General features: G+C 44.4%; 1 protein-coding gene across 1 annotated transcript in view; it reads left to right on the forward strand.

The window, feature by feature from the left end:
* Window positions 1-1,079: 1,079 nt before the first annotated feature.
* LOC311124026 (adhesion G protein-coupled receptor B3-like) overlaps window positions 1,080-24,859 on the forward strand; it is a gene marked incomplete at its 5' end in the record, with an annotated part of 69,194 nt that continues 45,414 nt past the window's right edge. The window contains 3 exons of the mRNA XM_084198244.1: window positions 1,080-1,206; window positions 3,413-3,516; window positions 9,783-9,903. Of these exons, the coding sequence (XP_084054370.1) occupies window positions 1,080-1,206; window positions 3,413-3,516; window positions 9,783-9,903 (352 nt within the window). The remainder of the gene's footprint in view (window positions 1,207-3,412; window positions 3,517-9,782; window positions 9,904-24,859) is intronic.

Raw genomic sequence — 24,859 nt, forward strand, 5'->3', positions numbered from 1 at the left:
TCACATAATAACTAGGCCAGTTCAATGGCATATTCTTATTATTATAATGTACTTATGTACCAGTTGTTGTCCTTACATTCTTTGTGAATGTCTGAAGTGAGAAGGAGATGTAGGCTACTAGTAGTAAATAGAATAAACGTGTTTCCTTTCCTCTCCTCTATCATTTTACCTGCTATGAGGAGGGGGAGACCGGGAAACGGGCAGATACCATCCGCGCCGTTTCCATGGGGTGGAGTACAGTTAGTTATGCGATCCTTTTTCCTAAACGGGTTTGCCTACGTTGAACAATACCAATGCTTGCGTCCAGAAATGTTTTAAATGCCTTGAACAAATGATAAAGAGCGCAACAGATCATCCTACGAAAATATACATCTAGGAATATATATCCCTATTTTGTAACGTGTGTCCCACCCTCCCTCTCCGCTGTTGCAGCAGCAGAGAGGAGCGGAGTATCAATCTCAGGCTGTCCACGGTTTCCAGGGTGAAATGTTCCTGTAGGAAGCCTAAAAAACCCGCTAATTAGAATAGTTGAGGAAAAAAGATCAACTGAAAAAGAAAGATAGCCTAATAATAATAGCCTAAACATTGTGAAAGGAATAAAAGAGAACAACAAAATCGTTCTGGAAAAGAACCCAGACGCGCTCAATAGGCTATCACCTAAAGCCATACCGGTAAAGATTATAGTTTCTTCTAAGTAGCCAACCTCTAGAAAAACGTAGAAAATATGGATATGTAGCCTAAGGTTTTTGAAAGCAATTGTTGCTTTTAACAGCGTATAGAGGAATTTAATTAATCAGCACCACCCACGTTTGGACAGCTCCGTTCGTCCCCTCCTTTCTCTCCCTCTCTCTCCCTCTCTCAACCTTTTTTTCTTCTCCCGGTCGAGCTAAATGCTTATTGTAGCCTGGCGAAATTGTGTGTTGATACCACTTCCCTATTCGCATTTAGATTTCCGTTATTAGTTTAAACATATTTAATGTTACAGTATTAAAGGTTTCATCCGTCCCGATTTTTCCAATCCTGGTGAAAGTGAGATAGCGCTGGAATTAATGAAATGATCGCATCTCTTCTTCTTGCAGGAACGATTCTTGGGGAACCTGGTCGAGTAAAGGATGTAGAACCGTACTAACCGATGCATCCCATACAAAATGCTTATGTGATCGTGTATCTACCTTCGCCATTTTGGCACAGCAACCAAGAGAAATAGTAAGTAGGGGATTTTTTTTCTATTCATTTATGGATTAATGCAGAGGAGGGTGCTAGAATGTGCTTGATTGCTTTGCTTTGGTTGGAATTTCAATCGATGTGTTTGTTTCGCCATAATCAGGGGTCTCTCTCTTGTTTAGTGTCGCCTATAGGTGAAGGTGAGTTTCTTTTGGATCAACCTCAGTCTGGATGTGCTGTCTAGATCATTTTGATAATGCTCTGCATTGGTGAGCTTGAGTGGCTTAGGTGTGTGTGTGTGTGTGTGTGTGTGTGTGTGTGTGTGTGGTTGCAAAGGCCAGTGCATGTTGTTTACTGAGTTTAGCCTACAGGTTGTGTAATGGTCCCGCTCATCAATTAATATTAAAATATTAAATGTATAGATATGATATAGGAGTTCACTGAGAAGTGTCATGTTATCTTAAAAAGAGTAGCGTCACATAATGAACTAGGCCTAATTAGATCGTTTACAATGTCATATTCTGATGTTTTATTTTAAGTAATAGCTAGGGTTACCTTCCTGTTTGTTACTCATTTCTGTGACAGGTAACAGGTGTTTATTTGTCCATTCTTGTAATAGGCTGTAACCATATCCACTGACAGTGATTTGCAACATTACGTTATGAGAGGAGCGTCAAAAAGGATGAGGGATCGGCCCTCAAGACTGACACTCACGTCTGAAATCAGATCTGTTGCTCAGCAGTTCCACCATTACTCAAATGGTGTGACTGGAATAGAGAAAAGTGTGATATGTGGGGCTGATAGCGTTGTTAATAACTCTGATCGTTGCCTTGCTCTGCTGATGTCACAATGACTGGTGGTCTGTGGGAGGGAGCTGGGAAAGATAACCTACGGGTACAACCCTATGGGCCCTGGTCAAAAGTAGTGCACTAAATAGGGACTAGGGTGCCATTTGGGACAGACACCACATATCAGGTGGAATCCTGGGATAGGCTAGGTGGTAAATTAAGAGGCAGTAACAATAGATTAAATAAACATGGATGCTATTTGGTTGGCATTGGTAGATTGTAAGCTTTATTTCATTGGGAGAGGCTCCTACTCATTGAGATCTTATAAATTACTTCTGTATGTAATTCCATGCTCTATTCTATGGAGTCTGTATGTAATTCTATGATCTATTCTATGGAGTCTGTATGTAATTCTATGATCTATTCTATGGAGTATGTATGTAATTCTATGATCTATTCTATGGAGTCTGTATGTCATTCTATGCTCTATTCTATGGAGTCTGTATGTCATTCTATGATCTATTCTATGGAGTCTGTATGTAATTCTATGATCTATTCTATGGAGTCTGTATGTCATTCTATGCTCTATTCTATGGAGTCTGTATGTCATTCTATGCTCTATTCTATGGAGTCTGTATGTCATTCTATGCTCTATTCTATGGAGTCTGTATGTCATTCTATGCTCTATTCTATGGAGTCTGTATGTCATTCTATGCTCTATTCTATGGAGTCTGTATGTCATTCTATCACTTTTTTAGACCACCCTCAATGTCAATCAGTGAAAATGGTCTCTTTTCTTAATAGGGACTCTCTTTTTTTGCTCTTGATTCAATATTCATGAATATCAGATTAATAAATGGTAATAGGATTACACTGTAGAGTAGAGATATATGGGGAATGGGTGGTTTTATTAGGGATTTTATTTTATTTTGAGACGTAGAGTAGACACTGCAATCACCATCTTGAGATGAATGGTTAGTTAAGAAAGCAACAGATTTTTTAGATGACATGAATCACAAATACTATCAAGCTCAGGACTAATCAAGACTGCTAAGCGCACACACACACACACACACACACACAAACACACACACACTGGCTCCCCTCCTCTCCTCAATCAAGTTTGTATTGACGTTGGTGAAACCATTCAATACAGAACATCTCAAAATGGCCGACTTGTTGTGATGTTTTGTTTGGTTTGTTTTACAGTGTGATTGGTTTGATTGGTGGTTTAAGACTGAATAACACCAACTGATTGGTCTATTTTCCAGTCAGTGGCTGATGTTTTAACACCAACCCAAAGCAGCTATAATAAGTGTTTTGATTGGTGGCTGAGTCTTCAATAACACCAACCGATTGGTCCGTGTTCCAGTGTGATTGGTTTTGATTGGTGTCCGAGGCTTTAACACCAACACAAAGCAGGTGTAAAATATCCATCCTTCTGTCTCTGTCTCCTACAGACCATGGAGTACTCAGCAGTCCCCAGTGTGACTTTGATCATTGGCTGTGGTCTATCCTGTCTCGCCTTGATCCTGTTGCTAGTGGTCTATGCTATTCTATGGAGGTGAGTACAATACAACCAGTGATGTATGCACTGTAAACACCATGTTGAGATTATGAATATATGAATTGATGTACACTATAATGTATATACAAAAGTACGTGAACTCCCTTTCAAATTAGTGGATTAGGCTAGTTCAGCCACACCCGTTGCTGACAGGCGTATAAAAGCCATAGAGCACACAGCCATGCAATCTCCATAGACAAACATTGGCAGTAGAATGGCCTTACTGAAGAGCTCAGTGACTTTCAACGTGGCACCGTCATAGGGTGCCACCTTTCCAACAAATTTCTGCCCTGCTAGAGCTGCCCCAGTCAACTGTAAGTGCTGTTATTGTGAAGTGGTAGGCCACACAAGCTCACAGAACGGACCGGCGAGTGCTGAATCGCGCAGCGCGTAAAAATCTGGAGCATTGGAAATGCTTTCTCTTGAGTGATGAATAACGCTTCACCATCTGGCAGTCTGACGGACAAATCTGGGTTTGGCGGATGCCAGGAGAACGCTTCCTGCCCCAATGCATAGTGCCAACTGTAAAGTTTTGACGAGGAGGAATAATGGTCGGGGGCTGTTTTTCATGGTTCGGGCTAGGCCCCTTAGTTCAAGTGAAGGGAAATCTTAACACTACAACATAAAATTACATTCTAGACGATTCTATGCTTCCAACTTTGTGGCAACAGTTTGTGGAAGGCCCGTGCACAAAGCGAGGTCCATACAGAAATGGTTTGTCGAGATTAGTGTGGAAGAACTTGACTGGCCTTCACAGAGCAATGTTCCAGCCTTCCCAGAAGAGTGGAGGCTGTTATAGCAGCAAAGGGGGGACCAACTCCATATTAATGCCCATTAATGCCCATGATTTTGGAATGAGATGTTGGATGTGGTCTAGTAATGGTCTAGTAGTAATGGCCTAGTAGTAGTGGCCTAGTAGTAATGGTCTAGTAGTAGTGGTCTAGTAGTAATGGCCTAGTGTAAGGGTCTAGTAGTAGTGGTCTAGTAGTAATGGTCTAGTAGTAATGGTCTAGTAGTAGTGGTCTAGTAGTAGTGGTCTAGTAGTAATGGCCTTGTGTAATGGTCTAGTAGTAGTGGTCTAGTAGTAATGGTCTAGTAGTAATGGTCTAGTAGTAGTAATGGTCTAGTAGTAATGGTATAGTAGTAATGGCCTAGTAGTAATGGCCTAGTAGTAGTGGCCTAGTAGTAATGGCCTAGTAGTAATGGTATAGTAGTAGTGGTCTAGTAGTAATGGTCTAGTAGTAATGGTATAGTAGTAATGGCCTAGTAGTAGTGGTCTAGTAGTAATGGTCTAGTAGTAATGGTATAGTAGTAATGGCCTAGTAGTAATGGTCTAGTAGTAATGGTCTAGTAGTAATGGTCTAGTAGTAATGGTCTAGTAGTAGTGGTCTAGTAGTAATGGTATAGTAGTAATGGCCTAGTAGTAATGGCCTAGTAGTAATGGTCTAGTAGTAGTGGTCTAGTAGTAATGGTCTAGTAGTAATGGTATAGTAGTAATGGCCTAGTAGTAATGGTCTAGTAGTAATGGTCTAGTAGTAATGGTATAGTAGTAATGGTATAGTAGTAATGGTCTAGTAGTAATGGTCTAGTAGTAATGGTCTAGTAGTAGTGGCCTAGTAGTAATGGTCTAGTAGTAATGGTCTAGTAGTAGTAATGGCCTAGTAGTAATGGTCTAGTAGTAATGGTATAGCAGTAATGGCCTAGTAGTAATGGCCTAGTAGTAGTGGTCTAGTAGTAATGGTCTAGTAGTAATGGTCTAGTAGTAATGGTCTAGTAGTAATGGTCTAGTAGTAGTGGTCTAGTAGTAATGGTCTAGTAGTAATGGTATAGTAGTAATGGCCTAGTAGTAATGGTCTAGTAGTAATGGTCTAGTAGTAGTGGTCTAGTAGTAATGGTCTAGTAGTAATGGTCTAGTAGTAGTGGCCTAGTGTAATGGTCTAGCAGTAATGGCCTAGTAGTAATGGTCTAGTAGTAATGGTATAGTAGTAATGGCCTAGTAGTAATGGTCTAGTAGTAATGGTCTAGTAGTAGTGGCCTAGTAGTAATGGCCTAGTAGTAATGGTCTAGTAGTAATGGCCTAGTAGTAATGGTCTAGTAGTAATGGTCTAGCAGTAATGGCCTAGTAGTAATGGCCTAGTAGTAATGGCCTAGTAGTAGTGGTCTAGTAGTAATGGTCTAGTAGTAATGGCCTAGTAGTAGTGGCCTAGTGTAATGGTCTAGCAGTAATGGCCTAGTAGTAATGGCCTAGTAGTAATGGCCTAGTAGTAGTGGTCTAGTAGTAATGGCCTAGTAGTAATGGTCTAGTAGTAGTGGCCTAGTAGTAATGGTCTAGTAGTAATGGTCTAGTAGTAGTGGCCTAGTGTAATGGTCTAGTAGTATTGGCCTAGTAGTAGTGGCCTAGTAGTAATGGTCTAGTAGTAATGGTCTAGTAGTAGTGGTCTAGTAGTAGTGGTCTAGTAGTAATGGTCTAGTAGTAATGGTCTAGTAGTAGTGGTCTAGTAGTAGTGGTCTAGTAGTAATGGTCTAGTAGTAATGGTCTAGTAGTAATGGTCTAGTAGTAGTGGTCTAGTAGTAGTGGCCTAGTAGTAGTGGTCTCGTAGTAGTGGTCTAGTAGTAATGGTCTAGTAATGGTCTAGTAGTAGTGGTCTAGTAGTAATGGCCTAGTAGTAATGGTCTAGTAGTAATGGTCTAGTAGTAGTGGCCTAGTAGTAGTGGCCTAGTAGTAATGGTCTAGTAGTAGTGGCCTAGTAGTAATGGCCTAGTAGTAATGGTCTAGTCTGTAAGTCGCTTTGGATAAAAGCGTCTGCTAAATGGCATATTATTATTATTATTTATGTCTAGTAGTAGTGGCCTAGTAGTAATGGTCTAGTACATTACATTACATTTACGTCATTTAGCAGACGCTCTTATCCAGAGCGACTTACAGGAGCAATTAGGGTTAAGTGCCTTGCTCAAGGGCACATTAACGTCATTTAGCAGACGCTCTTAGCCAGAGCGACTCACAAATTGGTGCGTTCACCCTATAGCCAGTGGGATAACCACTTTACAATTGGGGGGGGGGGGGGGGTAGAAGGATTCCTTTATCCTATCCCAGGTATTCCTTAAAGAGGTGGGGTTTCAAATGTCTCCGGAAGGTGGTGAGTGACTCCGCTGTCCTGGCGTCGTGAGGGAGCTTGTTCCACCATTGGGGTGCCAGAGCAGCGAACAGTTTTGACTGGGCTGAGCGGGAACTATGCTTCCGCAGAGGAAGGGGAGCCAGCAGGCCAGAGGTGGATGAGCGCAATGCCCTCGTTTGGGTGTAGGGACTGATCAGAGCCTGAAGGTACAGAGGTGCCGTTCCCCTCACTGCTCCATAGGCAAGCACCATGGTCTTGTAGCGGATGCGAGCTTCAACTGGAAGCCAGTGGAGTGTGCGGAGGAGGGGGGTGACGTGAGAGAACTTGGGAAGGTTGAACACCAGACGGGCTGCGGCATTCTGGATGAGTTGTAGGGGTTTAATGGCACAGGCAGGTAGGCCAACCAACAGCGAGTTGCAGTAGTCCAGACGGGAGATGACAAGTGCCTGGATTAGGACCTGTGCCGCTTCCTGTGTAAGGCAGGGTCGTACTCTCCGAATGTTGTAGAGCATGAACCTGCAGGAGCGGGTCACCGCCTTGATGTTGGCGGAGAACGACAGGGTGTTGTCCAGGGTCACGCCTAGGCTCTTCGCACTCTGGGAGGAGGACACAGCGGAGTTGTCAACCGTGATGGCGAGATCATGGAACGGGCAGTCCTTCCCCGGGAGGAAGAGCAGCTCCGTCTTGCCAGGGTTCAGCTTGAGGTGGTGATCCGTCATCCATACTGATATGTCTGCCAGACATGCAGAGATGCGATTCGCCACCTGGTTATCAGAAGGGGGAAAGGAGAAGATTAGTTGTGTATCGTCAGCGTAGCAATGATAGGAGAGACCATGTGAGGATATGACAGAGCCAAGTGACTTGGTGTATAGGGAGAAAAGGAGAGGGCCTAGAACTGAGCCTTGGGGGACACCAGTGGTGAGAGCACGTGGTGCGGAGACAGCTTCTCGCCACGCCACTTGGTAGGAGCGACCGGTCAGGTAGGACGCAATCCAGGAGTGAGCCGCGCCGGAGATGCCCAGCTCGGAGAGGGTGGAGAGGAGGATCTGATGGTTCACAGTATCAAAGGCAGCAGACAGGTCTAGAAGGACAAGAGCAGAGGAGAGAGAGTTAGCTTTAGCAGTGCGGAGAGTCTCCGTGACACAGAGAAGAGCAGTCTCAGTTGAATGACCAGTCCTGAAACCTGATTGGTTTGGATCAAGAAGGTCATTCTGAGAGAGATAGCAAGAGAGTTGGCTAAAGACGGCACGCTCAATAGTTTTGGAAAGAAAAGAAAGAAGGGATACTGGTCTGTAGTTGTTGACATCAGTGGGGTCGAGTGTTGGTTTTTTGAGAAGGGGAGCAACTCTCGCTCTCTTGAAGACGGAAGGGACATGGCCAGCGGTCAAGGATGAGTTGATCAGCGAGGTGAGGTAGGGGAGAAGGTCACCGGAGATGGTCTGGAGAAGGGAGGAGGGGATGGGGTCAAGCGGGCAGGTTGTTGGGCGGCCTGCAGTCACAAGTCGCAGGATTTTATCTGGAGAGAGAGGGGAGAAAGAAGTCAAAGCATAGGGTAGGGCAGTGTGAGCAGGACCAGCAGTGTCATTAGACTTAACAAACGAGGATCGGATGTCGTCAACCTTCTTTTCAAAGTGGTTGACGAAGTCATCCACAGAGAGAGAGGAGGGGGGGGGGGGGAGGATTCAGGAGGGAGGAAAATGTGGCAAAGAGCTTCCTAGGGTTAGAGGCAGATGCTTGGAATTTAGAGTGGTAGAAGGTGGCCTTAGCAGCAGAAACAGATGAAGAAAATGTAGAGAGGAGGGAGTGAAAAGATGCCAGGTCGGCAGGGAGTTTAGTTTTCTTCCATTTCCGCTCCGCTGCCCGGAGCTCTGTTCTGTGAGCTCGCAGTGAGTCATCAAGCCACGGAGCTGGAGGGGAGGACCGAGCCGGCCGGGAGGATAGGGGACACAGAGAGTCAAAGGATGCAGAAAGGGAGGAGAGGAGGGTTGAGGAGGCAGAATCAGGAGATTGGAGGGAGAAGGAGTGAGCAGAGGGAAGAGATGATAGGATGGAAGAGGAGAGAGTAGTGGGAGAGAGAGAGCGAAGGTTGCGGCGGCGCATTACCATCTGTGTAGGGGCAGAGTGAGTAGTGTGGGAGGAGAGCGAGAGAGAAAAGGAAACAAAGTAGTGGTCGGAGACATGGAGGGGAGTTGCAGTGAGATTAGTAGAGGAGCAGCATCTAGTGAAGATGAGGTCAAGCGTATTGCCTGCCTTGTGAGTAGGGGGGGACGGTGAGAGGGTGAGGTCAAAAGAGGAGAGGAGTGGAAAGAAGGAGGCAGAGAGAAATGAGTCAAATGTGGACATAGGGAGGTTGAAATCCCCCAAAACTGTGAGGGGTGAGCCATCCTCAGGAAAGGAACTTATCAAGGCGTCAAGCTCATTGATGAACTCTCCAAGGGAACCTGGAGGGCGATAGATGACAAGGATATTAAGCTTAAATGGGCTAGTGACTGTGACAGCATGGAATTCAAATGAGGAGATAGACATATGGGTTAGGGGAAAAATTGAGAATGTCCACTTGGGAGAGATGAGGATTCCTGTACCACCACCCCTCTGACCAGATGCTCTCGGGGTATGCGAGAACACATGGTCAGACGAGGAGAGAGCAGTAGGAGTAGCAGTGTTTTCAGTGGTGATCCATGTTTCCGTCAGCGCCAGGAAGTCGAGGGACTGGAGGTTGGCATAGGCTGGGATGAAGTCAGCTTTGTTGGCAGCAGAACGGCAGTTCCAGAGGCTGCCTGAAACCTGGAACTAGTAGTAATGGCCTAGTAGTAATGGCCTAGTAGTAATGGTCTAGTAGTAATGGTCTAGTAGTAGTGGTCTAGTAGTAGTGGCCTAGTAGTAATGGTCTAGTAGTAATGGTCTAGTAGTAATGGCCTAGTAGTAATGGTCTAGTAGTAGTGGCCTAGTAGTAATGGTCTAGTAGTAATGGTCTAGTAGTAGTGGTCTAGTAGTAGTGGCCTAGTAGTAATGGTCTAGTAGTAATGGTCTAGTAGTAATGGTCTAGTAGTAATGGTCTAGTAGTAGTGGCCTAGTAGTAATGGAAGAATGTTGATTGGTGGTTGTTGTGGTGTTGTGTTGATTGTCATTTTTCGTTTGTTGATCCAGTACTTCCCGTTATTCCAGATATATCCGGTCTGAACGCTCCATCATCCTAATCAACTTCTGCCTGTCAATCATCTCGTCCAACCTCCTCATCCTGGTTGGACAGACACAGACACACAATGCGGTAAGTCTCCATTTTCTACTGCGTGCACTTCAACTGCTTTGCTCAAACACACGCCTCACAATGCAGGTTGTGTTTATCATTTGTATTGGTAGAGACATACCTGTACATAAAGGCAATTCATGCACTTTAACATGCTTTAATCAACAACAGACACACAATGTGGTACATTAAATGTCTATTTATCTTGTAGGCTACTGTACCATCTTTACCCAACCACAGTAGCTGTTTAACCACTCTACTAACACCCACTGTACTGGAACCCTTTAGTTTTTATTTTAACTTTGCAAGGTTATTAATGTATGCAACAAAGACTTCCAAATAATCCCCCCCCCAAAAAAAAATAGTTTCAGTTAATGGGGCAATTATGTTAATGTGTACATTTCTTGGCAGTCAAAAGCTTTGACTTAGATTTCTACCCCCAGATAAAAAACAGAAATGCACATGCTGACACGGACTAATTTACAGGGTGATTGATAGGCTGGCCCACATTAGCTCATTTGGGTCTAAAACTGTGAAGTGCTACATTTGACATAATTGGTGTATATTTCACAAGGCATATCAATGTTTTAGCCGCAAGCCTGGCAAACCAAAAATCACTTTCCCATCTGAACTATTATTACTATCAGAGAGAGCAAAGATTATTCTGCTTCTTCGTGTCAATGTTTTTCCTCTGAAGGAGGAGCTGACGTTAAAACAACCAATGAGGTAATAACTGTAGGGTGAGGGGGATGGAGAGATAGTTCCGTTCTCTGTCTGTGTATATCTGGAGCTCAGGGCATCCAGTGCTGTGTTCACAAGCTATTTATAGGCTGTGTTTCTACACCTCGTCAAAATATGGCCCCCTTACAGCTTCAGGGGATATTTTGACAACTGTGAAGCCTGGGTGTTATTCAGTCTAGCTGTCTCTCTGTGTTTTCTAATGAGGAGTACTGTAAATATGTTACCTTACCTTTGTGTTTTCTAATGAGGAGTACTGTGAATATGTTACCTACCTCTGTTGTAATCTCTAGTGGACAGACTACATCTGACCAAATTACTCAAGGTTTTAGTTCTGAGCGTATGACACCTTCTCTGTTTCATGTTTATATATATAATATATGACATTTAGCAGATGCTTGTATCCAAATCTATTTACAGAACAGTGAGTGCATATGTTTCGAGTGGGAATTGAACTCACAACTCTAGTGTTTCTAGCACTACGCTCTAACTTTAAGCATCAGTTGTCAGAGCACCTTACCGATCACTGCACCTGTACACAGCCCATCTGAAATTAGCCCACCCAACTACCTCATCCCCATATTGTTATTTATTTTGCTAATTTGCACCCCAGTATCTCTATTTGCACATCATCTCTTGCACATCTATCATTCCAGTGTTAATACTAATTGTAATTATTTTGCACTATGGCCTATTTATTGCCTTACCTCCATAACTTGCTACATTTGCACACACTGTAAATATATTTTCTGGTTTATTTTTGATTTATGTTTTGTTTTACCCCTCTGTGTTGTTGTTTTTATCGCACTGCTTTGCTTTATCTTGGCCAGGTCACAGTTGTTCTCAACTGGCTTACCTGGTTAAATAAAGGTGAAATTAAAAAAATAAAAGAAACTGAGCCACACAGGAACTGGTCAGTACATTACATTTACATTACATTACATTTACATTACATTACATTTACATTACATTACATTACATTTACGTCATTTAGCAGACGCTCTTATCCAGAGCGACTTACAAATTGGTGCATTCACCTTATAGCCAATGGGATAACCACCTTACAATTATATTTTTTTCTTATTTTTTCTTTTTCTTTTTTTATTATTTGTCTATTTCAATTTTATTTTCTTATTTTTTAAATCTTTTTCTTTTTCTTTTTTTTTTTGGGGGGGGGGGTTAGAAGGATTACTTTATCCTATCCCAGGTGTTCCTTAAAGAGGTGGGGTTTCAAATGTCTCCGGAAGGTGGTGAGTGACTCTGCTGTCCTGGCGTCGTGAGGGAGCTTGTTCCACCATTGGGGTGCCAGAGCAGCGAACAGTTTTGACTGGGCTGAGCGGGAACTGCGCTTCAGCAGAGGTAGGGGAGCCAGCAGGCCAGAGGTGGATGAACGCAATGCCCTCGTTTGGGTGTAGGGACTGATCAGAGCCTGAAGGTACGGAGGTGCCGTTCCCCTCACAGCTCCGTAGGCAAGCACCATGGTCTTGTAGCAGATGCAAGCTTCAACTGGAAGCCAGTGTAGTGTGCGGAGGAGCAGGGTGACGTGAGAGAACTTGGGAAGGTTGAACACCAGACGGGCTGCGGCATTCTGGATGAGTTGTAGGGGTTTAATGGCACAGGCAGGGAGCCCAGCCAACAGCGAGTTGCAGTAATCCAGACGGGAGATGACAAATGCCTGGATTAGGACCTGTGCCGCTTCCTGTGTAAGGCAGGGTCGTACTCTCCGAATGTTGTAGAGCATGAACCTACAGGATCGGGTCACCACCTTGATGTTAGCGGAGAACGACAGGGTGTTGTCCAGGGTCACGCCAAGGCTCTTCTCACTCTGGGAGGAGGACACAACGGAGTCGTCAACCGTGATGGCGAGATCACGGAACGGGCAGTCCTTCCCCGGGAGGAAGAGCAGCTCCGTCTTGCCAAGGTTCAGCTTGAGGTGGTGATCCGTCATCCATACTGATATGTCTGCCAGACATGCAGAGATGCGATTCGCCACCTGGTTATCAGAAGGGGGAAAGGAGAAGATTAGTTGTGTGTCGTCTGCGTAGCAATGATAGGAGAGGCCATGTGAGGATATGACAGAGCCAAGTGACTTGGTGTATAGCGAGAATAGGAGAGGGCCTAGAACTGAGCCCTGGGGGACACCAGTGGTGAGAGCACGTGGTGCGGAGACAGTTTCTCGCCACGCCACTTGGTGGGAGCGACCGGTCAGGTAGCTTTAGGAGAGAGAGTTAGCTTTAGCAGTGCGGAGAGCCTCCGTGACACAGAGAAGAGCAGTCTCAGTACAACCAGATCAGTGACAGATCATCTCCATGTCTCTTGATCTTAATCCCAGCTCAAAGCTATTGTACTTCAGATGATGGCAAAGTACTGGCTGGTTGGAGGGGCCCTGAGTTAGCTACCTATCTGGACTAGATGCCTAGCACAGCTGGAGGGGCCCTGAGTTAGCTACCTATCTGGACTAGATGCCTAGCACAGCTGGAGGGGCCCTGAGTTAGCTACCTATCTGGATTAGATGCCTAGCACAGCTGGAGGGGCCCTGAGCTAGCTACCTATCTGGATTAGATGCCTAGCACAGCTGGAGGGGCCCTGAGTTAGCTACCTATCTGGACTAGATGCCTAGCACAGCTGGAGGGGCCCTGAGTTAGCTACCTATCTGGATTAGATGCCTAGCACAGTTGGAGGGGCCCTGAGTTAGCTACCTATCTGGATTAGATGCCTAGCACAGTTGGAGGGGCCCTGAGTTAGCTACCTATCTGGACTAGATGCCTAGCACAGTTGGAGGGGCCCTGAGTTAGCTACCTATCTGGACTAGATGCCTAGCACAGTTGGATGGGCCCTGAGTTAGCTACCTATCTGGACTAGATGCCTAGCATCCGGTACTCATATGGGCATTCAGGAATATGTGTAATTTTCTCCCAGATCTAAAAGAGATTGTTCAATCTTTTGTTTTGTTGGAAGGAGATGGTTGTTGTTTGGAATTAAGCCTCAGTTTAAGGCCTCTGTCTCTGTCTACAAAATGTCTGAGCTGCAAACTCAAAGCCTTATTTATTCGAGGTGTGAGAAATAGGGTTTAGTGATGATGATGATGATGACTCCATTGGCTCATAATGGAATGGAAGATGTCTAGAGATGAGAGCCAGACTACAGTATAGATTGTGAAAAAGAGCACTGTGGGACAAAAAAAATAACAAAAAAACAAGATAACTAATGTAAAATATACTGTCTGTAAAATGTATATAGCTTCAGAACTTTTGTGAAACATCACAGCACAGTTGAAAAATATATGGCAAATATAAATCAAAACTGTATGGTCTTCAGAGATAGATTGGAGGGGTGGAGGGTAGCTGAAAGATGCGACTAAAACAAACAAAAGATAACTAATGTAAAATATACTGTGTAAGTAAAATGTATATAGTATGTATAAGCTGGAAGTAGAAGCCTAAGTGTTGTTGTCCATTAGTTTACTCCAATTAGAGGAGGGGTGGAAGGTTTATGGGAAAATAATAAAGGAAAATATATACAAAAACATACATATATTTAAAATAGTATACAGTATCAATCAAAAGTTTGGACACACCTACTCACTGTACATTGTAGAATAATAGTGAAGACATCAAAACTATGAAATAACACATATAGAATCATGTAGTAACCAAAAAAGTATTAAACAAATCAAAATATATTTTATATTTGAGATTCTTCAAATAGCAACTCTTTGCATTGATGACAGCTTTGCACACTCTTGGCATTCTCTCAACAAGCTTCACCTGGAATGCTTTTCCAACAGTCTTGAAGGAGTTCCCATATATGCTTAGCACTTATTGGCTGCTTTTCCTTGACTGTGTTCCGACTCTTCCCAAACCATCTCAATTGGGTTGAGGTCGGGGGATTGTGGAGGCCAGGTCATCTGACGCAGCACTCCATCACTCTCCTTCTTGGTTAAATATCCCTTACACAGCCTGGAGGTGTGTTGGGTCATTGTCCTGTTGAAGAACAAATGATAGTCCCACTAAGCCCAAACCAGATGGGATGGCGTATCGCTGCAGAATGCTGTGGTAGCCATGCTGGTTAAGTGTGCCCTGAATTCTAAAAAAATTCACAGACAGTGTCACCAGCAAAGCACCCCCACACCATAACACCTCCTCCTCCATGCTTTACGGTGGGAACTACACATGCAGAGATCATCCGTTCACCCACATCGCGTCTCACAAAGACACTGCAGTTGGAACCAAAAATCTCAAATTTGGACTCCAGACCAAAGGACAGATTTCCACTGGTCTAATGTCCATTGCTTGTGTTTCTTGGCCCAAGCAGGTCTCTTCTTCTTATTGGTGTCCTTTAGTAGTGGTTTCTTTGCATCAATTCGACCATGAAGTCCTAATTCATAGAGTCCTCTCTGAACAGTTGATGTTGAGATGTGTCTGTGACTTGAACTCTGTGAAGCATTTATTTGGGCTGCGATTCCTGAGGCTGGTAACTCTAATGAACTTATCCTCTGCAGCAGAGGTAACTGGGGGTCTTCCATTCCTGTGGCGGTCCTCATGAGAGCCAGTTTCATCATAGCGCTTGATGGTTTTTGCGACTGCACTTGAAGAAACTTTCAAAGTTCTTGAAATGTTCCGTATTGACTGACCTTCGTGTCTTAAAGTAATAATGGACTGTCGTTTCTCTTTGCTTATTTGAGCTGTTCTTGCCATAATATGGACTTGGTCTTTTACCAAATCTGGTTATCTTCTGATCCACCCCCTAAAAAATGCAACACTGTGTTTCCGAAATCACACCCTATTTCCTTAATAGTAATGCACAAGTTTTTTGTATATAGGCTAGGTGTTGTTTTTAAGTCAGGCAGCATACGTTTCAGCGCACCATTTTACCCTCGCTGCAGTTTCATCCAATATGATATGCACCTTTTACCTTGTACCCTTTCATCCGAGATGGTAAACTCAGACTCTGCTTAGTTGGCATGGAGACCATGAAAATGATCTTGCATCCCAATTAACGGAGAAGGACCATAAAGAAGATTAAATATGCGTCCCAAATGGCACCCTATTCCCATTATAGTGCACTACTTTGACAAGGGCTCATAGGGCTCTGGTCAAAAATAGTGCACTATATAGAAAATAGGGTATAATTTGGGACGCCCCGTAAATAATGGCCACAGAAAGGACAATCAAATCACTCCCCAATGAAATAGAGATGTTGTTTCTACGGATATAGATCGAGGGGAATGGTGCAGCAATCATTAATGAGGGGCCATAGGATAGCCGTGTGTGAGTGATTAGCCTTTAAGAGCTCCTATACAGGGATATGTAGGATGCAGCAACTGAGGGTTATTCCACACAAAGGTTGCATCCCAACTGGCATACTAAACCCTACATAGTGCACAAAAGTAATGCACTAAATAGGGAATAGGGTGCCATTTGGGATACACTCTAGGATACATGATGCAGGGTTCTTTCAAACCCCCTAATGAAGTTATGGAAGCACCCTCCCTGGAAGTAACCACTCACATTGATGTATTTGTATTTGTATTTATTATGGATCTGCCAAGGCAGCAGCTACTCTTCCTGGGGTCCAGCTAAATTAAGGCAATTATATACGATGAAAACATTACACAACAGATTGAGTGTATCCCTCAGGCCACTACTCTTCTACCACATAAAATCCATGTGTATATGTATGCATATTTATGTGTCTCTTCACAGTCCCCGCTGTTCCATAAGGTGTATTTTTATCAGTTTTATAAATCTGATTTGCATGAGTTACTTGATGTGGAATAGAGTTCCATGTAGTCATGGCTCTATGCAGTACTGTGCACCTCCCATAGTCTGTTCTGGACTTGGGGACTGTGAAGAGATGGCATATGCGTGGGTGTCTGAGCTGTGTGCTAATTGTTTAAACAGACAGCTCGGTGTATTCAACATGTCAATACTTTACTTTTTAGTCATTTAGCAGACACTCTTATCCAGAGCGACTTACAGTAGTGAGTGGATACATTTTCATACTGGTCCCCCATGGGAATCGAACCCACAACTCTGGCATTGCAAGCGCCATGCTCTACCAGCTGAGCTACACGGGACTGCTTACAAATACAAGTAGTTATAAAGTCACTCTCTCCTCTACTTTGAGCCAGGAGAGATTGACATGCATATTATTAATGTTAGCTCTCCGTGTACATTTAAGTGCCAGCAGTGCTGCCCTGTTCTGGGCCAATTGTAATTTTCCTAAGTCCCTCTTTGTGGCACCTGACCACATGACTGGACAGTAGTCCAGGTGCGACAAAACTAGGGCCTGTAGGACCTGCCTTGTTGATAACATTGTTAAGAAGGTAGAGCAGCGCTTTATTATGGACAGACCTCTCCCCGTCTTAGCTACTGTTGCATCAATATGTTTTGACCATGACAGTTTACAATCCAGGGTTACTCCAAGCAGTTTAGTCTCCTCAATTTGCTCAATTTCTACATTATTCATTGAAAGATTTAGTTGAGGTTTAGGGTTTAGTGAATGATTAGTCCCAAATACAATGCTTTTAGTTTTTGAAATATTTAGAACTAACTTGTTTCTTGCCACCCTAATTAAATAGATGGATGTGAATATCTGTATATTTGTATAGATTGATAACTAAATAAATTAAAGGATGTGAGCAGTGCTCCTGCGTAAAATATGTTTCTGACATTTCTTAGGAAGTATTTCACCAGTAACAGGGGTTTTCCTGCAATTGTAACTGCAGTGGAAAATTAAACCTTTAACCCAAATGGTAATGTATTATTCAATGTATGAAAGTTGTATGCCTTTAGGCTTTTAAATTATACAAACAGATCAGAGATACATCTGAAGAAGAAGAATGGCTAAATTAAAATGTAACTGACTATTTAATATACGAATTGTCAACTTTCACAATACAGTAGGCTTCTTCTGCTAGTGCTTTGATTATACACAATAACAGTATCTCACTTGCTGTTTACATCTAGCAAACTGATCAGGCTTATCATAGTTGTACTTGAGTCCTGTAATACAAACAAGTGGTTTATCTAAAAGACGAGTTTGGCACAGAGTCGGTAGTCATTGACAGTGTAAGCTGCCCACACAGATGCCATTTTCAGTGTGTTGGCAGAGTCACAAAATGACACATTCGCCTATCACTCTACAGACATTTTAATTTTACAGGCATATGGGAACCCAGGGCAAAAAAAGCAGCCATTTCAGTGAAGGGGTGTAGCACGGTTTAGGTCAGAAAAATCAATTATTTATCTTTCCCAATATTTGGGTTCTGAATTGTTTTATTTAAATCTTGTTTTATATATATTTTATACAAATAGAAATTGATATAGGATATGAATCACATTTTTTTCTGCGTTTTCATTGTCAGATAATTACATTATTAGTCATGATTTTAAGTTCGTAATGCTTTTAAGTGTGACTTTTCCTAAAAGCCTACATAGGGGGTGGTCGATGTGATGTCCCAGGTCACCCAGAGGTCCCTACATTAGGCCTATTTCATTCATCAATAGTCTCTTTTACTCCATTCATTACTGCAGTCCCTTCGATCATTGGAAACCATGTAGTCCCTTCGATCATTGGTAACCATGCAGTCCCTTCGATCATTGGTAACCATGTAGTCCCTTCGATCATTGGTAACCATGTAGTCCCTTCGATCATTGGTAACCATGTAGTCCCTTCGATCATTGGTAACCATGTAGTCCCTTCGATCATTGAAACCATGTAGTCCCTATGATCATTGGAAACCATGTAGTCCCTTCGATCATTGGAAACCATGTAGTCCCTTCAATCATTGGAAACCATGTAGTCCCTTCGATCATTGGAAACCATGTAGTCCCTTCGATCATTGGAAACCATGTAGTCACTTCGATCATTGGTAACCATGTAGTCCCTTCGATCATTGGAAACCATGTAGTCACTTCGATCATTGGTAACCATGTAGTCACTTCGATCATTGGAAACCATGTAGTCCCTTCGATCATTGGAAACCATGTAGTCCCTTCGATCATTGGAAACCATGTAGTCCCTTCGATCATTGGACACCATGTAGTCCCTTCGATCATTGGAAACCATGCCCCCCATGTTCGATTTCTGAAGACAATGCTCTTTTATTTATTTTTAATCTGAATGAAGGATGTTTGACTGAAGTAGAATGGCATATGATAGAAGTATGAAGGGTCTGCCTTGTTGTTAGCTAGTGGCTAGCATCACAGCTCTGACTGCCTTGTTGTTAGCTAGTAGCTAGCATCACAGCTCTGTCTGCCTTGTTGTTAGCTAGTGGCTAGCATCACAGCTCTGTCTGCCTTGTTGTTAGCTAGTAGCTAGCATCCCAGCTCTGACTGCCTTGTTGTTAGCTAGTAGCTAGCATCACAGCTATGTCTGCCTTGTTGTTAGCTAGTGGCTAGCATCACATCTCTGTCTGCCTTGTTGTTAGCTAGTGGCTAGCATCACAGCTCTGACTGCCTTGTTGTTAGCTAGTAGCTAGCATCACAGCTCTGACTGCCTTGTTGTTAGCTAGTGGCTAGCATCACATCTCTGTCTGCCTTGTTGTTAGCTAGTGGCTAGCATCACAGCTCTGTCTGCCTTGTTGTTAGCTAGTGGCTAGCATCACAGCTCTGACTGCCTTGTTGTTAGCTAGTAGCTAGCATCACATCTCTGTCAGCCTTGTTGTTAGCTAGTGGCTAGCATCACAGCTCTGTCTGCCTTGTTGTTAGCTAGTGGCTAGCATCACAGCTATGTCTGCCTTGTTGTTAGCTAGTGGCTAGCATCACAGCTCTGACTGCCTTGTTGTTAGCTAGTGGCTAGCATCACAGCTCTGTCTGCCTTGTTGTTAGCTAGTAGCTAGCATCACAGCTCTGTCTGCCTTGTTGTTAGCTAGTAGCTAGCATCACAGCTCTGTCTGCCTTGTTGTTAGCTAGTGGCTAGCATCACAGCTCTGACATACTGTTCCAAGGCAATGGGATGTGTGGAGTCTCAGGCCTAGAAATAATCCTAAGTTGATTTGAAGGCTTGTCACATTTAATCAGACCCTTTGTCTGCCTGTTCCTTTATTATGGCCAGACACACGCTTCACAGCACGAAAAGTACTTTTACAGTTCATGGAATTTTCACTCAGCATTACGATACATCTACTCAGCATACTTTTAACAACATGGACGTTCTCTCTTAGCATACTTTTAACAACATGGACCTCCTCTCTTAGCATACTTTTAACAACATGGACATCTACTTTTAACATATGTTTAACAACATCTACAGTACATCCCCTCTGGATGCCTAACATGCATATATATGGATGGTTTGGTTTTCCAACAAAGTTTCAAGTTCACGTTTCAGGTTTTTGCCAAGTGTAATGAATACATTGGCAATCTTACTCGCCCAAGCTCTCATTGTAAAAACACAATAACAACAGCGAGAAATATAAACAATTCTTTACCCAGCAACATATATCCCAAAACGTCCGTCATAGACACACTGGAGAGGGTTCTTCTGCTACTGTGCTGTACAACTCATCCTCTTCTTTGATTTTCCAAAAAGGACTTACAAAGCTTTGATGAAAGCAGACGTTTGGTAGATCCATCCATCCCTGGTGGCCTTACCCTGTTACACAAGGATAGCCACTGGCTGCCTCCCAAATGTCACCCTATTCCCTTTATAGTGCACTACTTTTGACCATGGCCCATAGGGCTCTAGTCAAATGTAGTGCTCTATATAGGGAATAGGGTGGCATTGTGGGATGCAGCCACTGTGCTGCACTCCTAAACCCTGAAGCTTTGCAGTTCTGACTCACATATTTCTCTCCAAACCCCTTTTCATAAGATACGATATCTGAGGGCTTAGCATCTGATTATAACCACTAGACTAGAGTACATGCCCTGTGTGTGTGTGCATGCATGCTTGCGTACTTGTGTGTGTGTGTGTGTTTGTGCGTGCGTGTGTAAACCTAACTTCCTGTCAGGCTACCAATGCCAAGGCTCCATCCTCTATCAGCACCAACAGAGGATTACTGTTACACTAGATCTGCATCCCAAATGGCACCCTGTTCCCTATATAGAGCCCTACGGGCCTTGGTCAGATGTAGTGGATTATATAGGTTGGTGGTTCCCAACAGCACACATCTGTGTTGCAGCCCTGGACAAACATACCTGATTCAAGTCATTGCGGGCCTGATGATTAGTTGACAAGTTGAATCAGAGGTACCTGATTCAAGTCATTGCGGGCCTGATGATTAGTTGACAAGTTGAATCAGAGGTACCTGATTCAAGTCATTGCGGGCCTGATGATTAGTTGACAAGTTGAATCAGAGGTACCTGATTCAAGTCATTGCGGGCCTGATGATTAGTTGACAAGTTGAATCAGAGGTACCTGATTCAAGTCATTGCGGGCCTGATGATTAGTTGACAAGTTGAAACAGACGTACCTGATTCAAGTCATTGCGGGCCTGATGATTAGTTGACAAGTTGAATCAGACGTACCTGATTCAAGTCATTGCGGGCCTGATGATTAGTTGACAAGTTGAATCAGACGTACCTGATTCAAGTCATTGCGGGCCTGATGATTAGTTGACAAGTTGAATCAGACGTACCTGATTCAAGTCATTGCGGGCCTGATGATTAGTTGACAAGTTGAATCAGGTGTGCATGTCTGGGGCCCGGGGCTACAATAAAAATGTGTACTGTTGGGGGTACTGGAGGACCGGAGTTGAGAACCATTGATATAGGGAATAGGGTGCCATTTGATATGCATCCCAGTTCCTGATCAACACAGGAGGCTGTATCCTGTATCTGTGCTCTCTCCATGGTGCTGGAGCTAAGGCTGCCAGGGCTGGTTATTATTAGCTCTCTAGCGTTCTCTCTCTCTCTCTCTCTCTCTCTCTCTCTCTCTCTCTCTCTCTCTCTCTCTCTCTCTCTCTCTCTCTCTCTCTCTCTCTCTCTCTCTCTCTCTCTCTCTCTCTCTCTCTCTCTTTCGCTCTCTCTTTCGCTCTCCCTCTTTCTCTCCTTTCTCCTTCTGTCTCCTCTTTCTCTCTTTCTCTTTCTCTCACCTCTGTCTCTGTCTCTGTCTCTTCTCTCTCTCTCCATTTTCCTCTCTCACTCCTCTCTCTTTCTCTCTTTCTCTCTCTCCTTTCGGCCGTTCGTTGTAATAATATTTGTGTAATATTTCTTTGCTGTGAGTCGTAAAGTACAAAGAGGCAGCATGTTTGAGTGCTGTGCTAGCAGGGAGGAGGAGAACAGGGTTCCTGTGTGGGTTGAATTGCCTCGACGCTGCCTTACTGTCTCACTCTACCTCCCTCCCCTCCATCACCTCCCTTCCCTCCCTCCCCTCCCTTCCCTCCCCTCCCTGCCCTCCCTTCCTCGTTCTCTCTCTCCTGCGAGGCGCCGGTACGCTTTGCTGTGCTCTGCTCTGCCGTGGTGCGTAATTGGCTTCACTGTTTATGGATTCAGGCTTGCTTCATTGTCTAATAGAAATCATCTCTTTGTTGTCGTGCAGCCGATGTCTTTTGGGATCAGGGCAGTGAGAGAGAGACTGCATCCCAAATGGTACCTTTTCCCTATATAGTGTGCTACTTCCCTTTGTAAGTAGTGCGCTTATAAATGGAATAGGGTGCCATTTGGTTTGCAGACAGAGTCAGAGATGTGGTGTCACCTTTCTGCCTGCAGTTTGCCTAACTAGCTGTCTAGCTGCGTTTCCTGTTTATTTCGTCCCCTGCTCTCCCTCTCTCTGTCTCTGTCTCTCTCTCTCTCTCTCTCTCTCTCTCTCTCTCTCTCTCTCTCTCTCTCTCTCCTCCTCTCTCCCTCTCCCTCTCCCTCTCCCTCTCCCTCTCCCTCTCCCTCTCCCTCTCCCTCTCCCTCTCTCCCTCTCCCTCTCTCTCTCTCTCTCTCTCTCTCTCTCTCTCTCTCTCTCTCTCTGTCTCTCTCTCTCTCTCTCTCTCTCTCTCTCTCTCTCTCGTCTCTCTCTCTCTCTCTCTCTCTCTCTCTCTCTCTCTCTCTCTCTCTATTTGCTTGGCTTGTTTAATGATGAGCAGACAGACAAATAAACAGAGGACAGAGGGAGGTTAGAGAGGGGGCTAGCTAGCTGTGTCCCAAATGGCACCCCTAATCGCAATAGTGCACTACTTTTGACCAGGGCCCTGTGGGTAGAGGACTACAGTATATAGGGAATAGGGTGTAATTTGGGATGAAGAGACGGACCGCAGCATCTGTGTCCATTTGGCTCTAAATGCCTAGTGCTGGTGTCCTTCAACGATCAATTCAAAAGTCTCAAAGTCAATCTCATTTAGATCAAAACGTCAATTATCTTATTCTTCCTTATCACATATTACAGTAACAGTATCACTGGGGGCCTAGAAGGACATTCACATCCAGAGTCACTATTTGTCTAATATTTCTGTTATGCTAAGCTCACAGTAGCTAGATATTCCTATGAATAATTTGTTCTGGTGAGTGCTCTGCTTTTATGCTTCTATTCTTCTGCAGTAGTTGAGTGATGGTATGAATGTTCACATCTCAAAGGACTAGGCCTCATAGTCCTCATAAATATGAAAGCAGGAAGAGGGACTTACAGGAAGAGGGACTTATGTCAAAACAGACAAATCAGAGTTATGCTTTATGAAATGGTGGTGTTGATGGTAATGATGGTGGTGGTGGTGGTGATGATGGTAGTGGTGGTGATGGTGGTGGTAATGATGGTGATGGTTATGGTGATGGTGATGGTAATGATGGTGGTGGTGGTGGTGATGATAGTGGTGGTGGTGATGGTGGTATGATGGTGGTAGGGTGGCGTTGGTGATGTGTGGTGGTGGTGATGGTGGTAATGATGGTGGTGGGTGGTGGTGGTGATGTGATGGTAATGGTATTGATGGGTTGGTATGGTGATGATGGTGGTGATGGTGATGGTGTGGTGGTGGTGGGGTGGTGGTGGTGGTGTGGTGGTGGTGGGTGGTGGTGGGTGGTGATGTGGTGGTGGTAGGTGATGGTGGTGGTGGTGGTGTTGGTGGGTGTTGTGTGGTGATGGTGTGTGGTGATGGTGGTGGTGGTGTAGGTGATGGTGGTGGGTGGTGGTGGTGGTGGTGGTGATGGTGGTGGTGTGGTGTGTGGGTGATGGAGGTGGTGGTTGATGGTGTGGTGGTGATTGTGATGGTGGTGATGTTGGTGTTGGTAGTGGTGGTGATGTAGTGGTGGGTGATGGTGGTGGTGGTGAGGGTGTTGGTAGTGGTGGTGGTGATGGTGGTGGTGGTTGTGGGGTGTGATGGATGGTGGTGGATGGTGGTGATGGTGTGGTGATGGTGGTTGGTGGTGGTGTGGTGGTTGTGATGGTGGTGTTGGTGATGTGTGGTGGTGGTGATGGTGGTGATGATGGTGGTGTTGGTGTTGGTAGTGGTGTGGTGATGGTGTTGGTAGTGGTGTGGTGATGGTGGTGGGGGTGATGGTGATGGTGGTGGTGGTGATGGTGGTGGTGGATGGTGGTGGTGATTGGTGGGGGAAAATGTACATTACACCCCTGAATAGAAAAGGGCTTCAGACTTATTAAGCTGACAGGGCATTACTAAATGGTTGAAGACTGGTATTATACTGTAGTGCAACACATGGAGTCTGTTACAGGTAATGGGATTACATTGAAGGTAAAAGTACAACAGTCATTCAGAGCGCCTAGCTTTTTTGAGGTAGTGTACTCCGTCAGACTAAGAAGTCCTTTACTAGCAAGCAAAGCTGTGAACTGGTTGAAATCTGAAGTGATTTCAATCAATTAAATTCGTATTAGGAGGTCCTTACGCACTGAAGCCTCAATTCCAATTCAATTCAGAGCTGGAATTGGAAAATCAGTTTATTTCCTGAATTGACTGAATCAAAATGGCATCAATCACAACCCTGTAAGCTGGGCAGCACCTAGATGTTTTCCAGTGGTAGTACTCAGTCAAGGGGGTCTTCACTGCTCTTCTCTCTCACACACACACACACAAACAAACACACACACACACACACACACACCAGCTCTTCCCCCTCCTCTGTCCAGTAGAAGCTCAGAGCCCCACCAGGGTTAAGTAATGAGGGTAACTCAACCTTAGTCTCTCTACCCCGTTCCATCTCCGTACACACATCCTCAGTTTGAAATGCCCCTCCCTCCCTCCCTCCCTCCCTCCCTCCCTCCCTCCCTCCCTCCCTCCCTCCCTCCGTCCCTCCTCCCTCCTCCTCCTCCTCCTCACTCCTTCCTCCTTCCTCCTCCCTCTCCTAGGCCTTTTCTC

Source organism: Coregonus lavaretus (genome assembly GCF_964263955.1).
Source record: "Coregonus lavaretus genome assembly, contig: HAP1_SCAFFOLD_2796, whole genome shotgun sequence".
Classification (NCBI taxonomy): Eukaryota; Metazoa; Chordata; class Actinopteri; order Salmoniformes; family Salmonidae; genus Coregonus; species Coregonus lavaretus.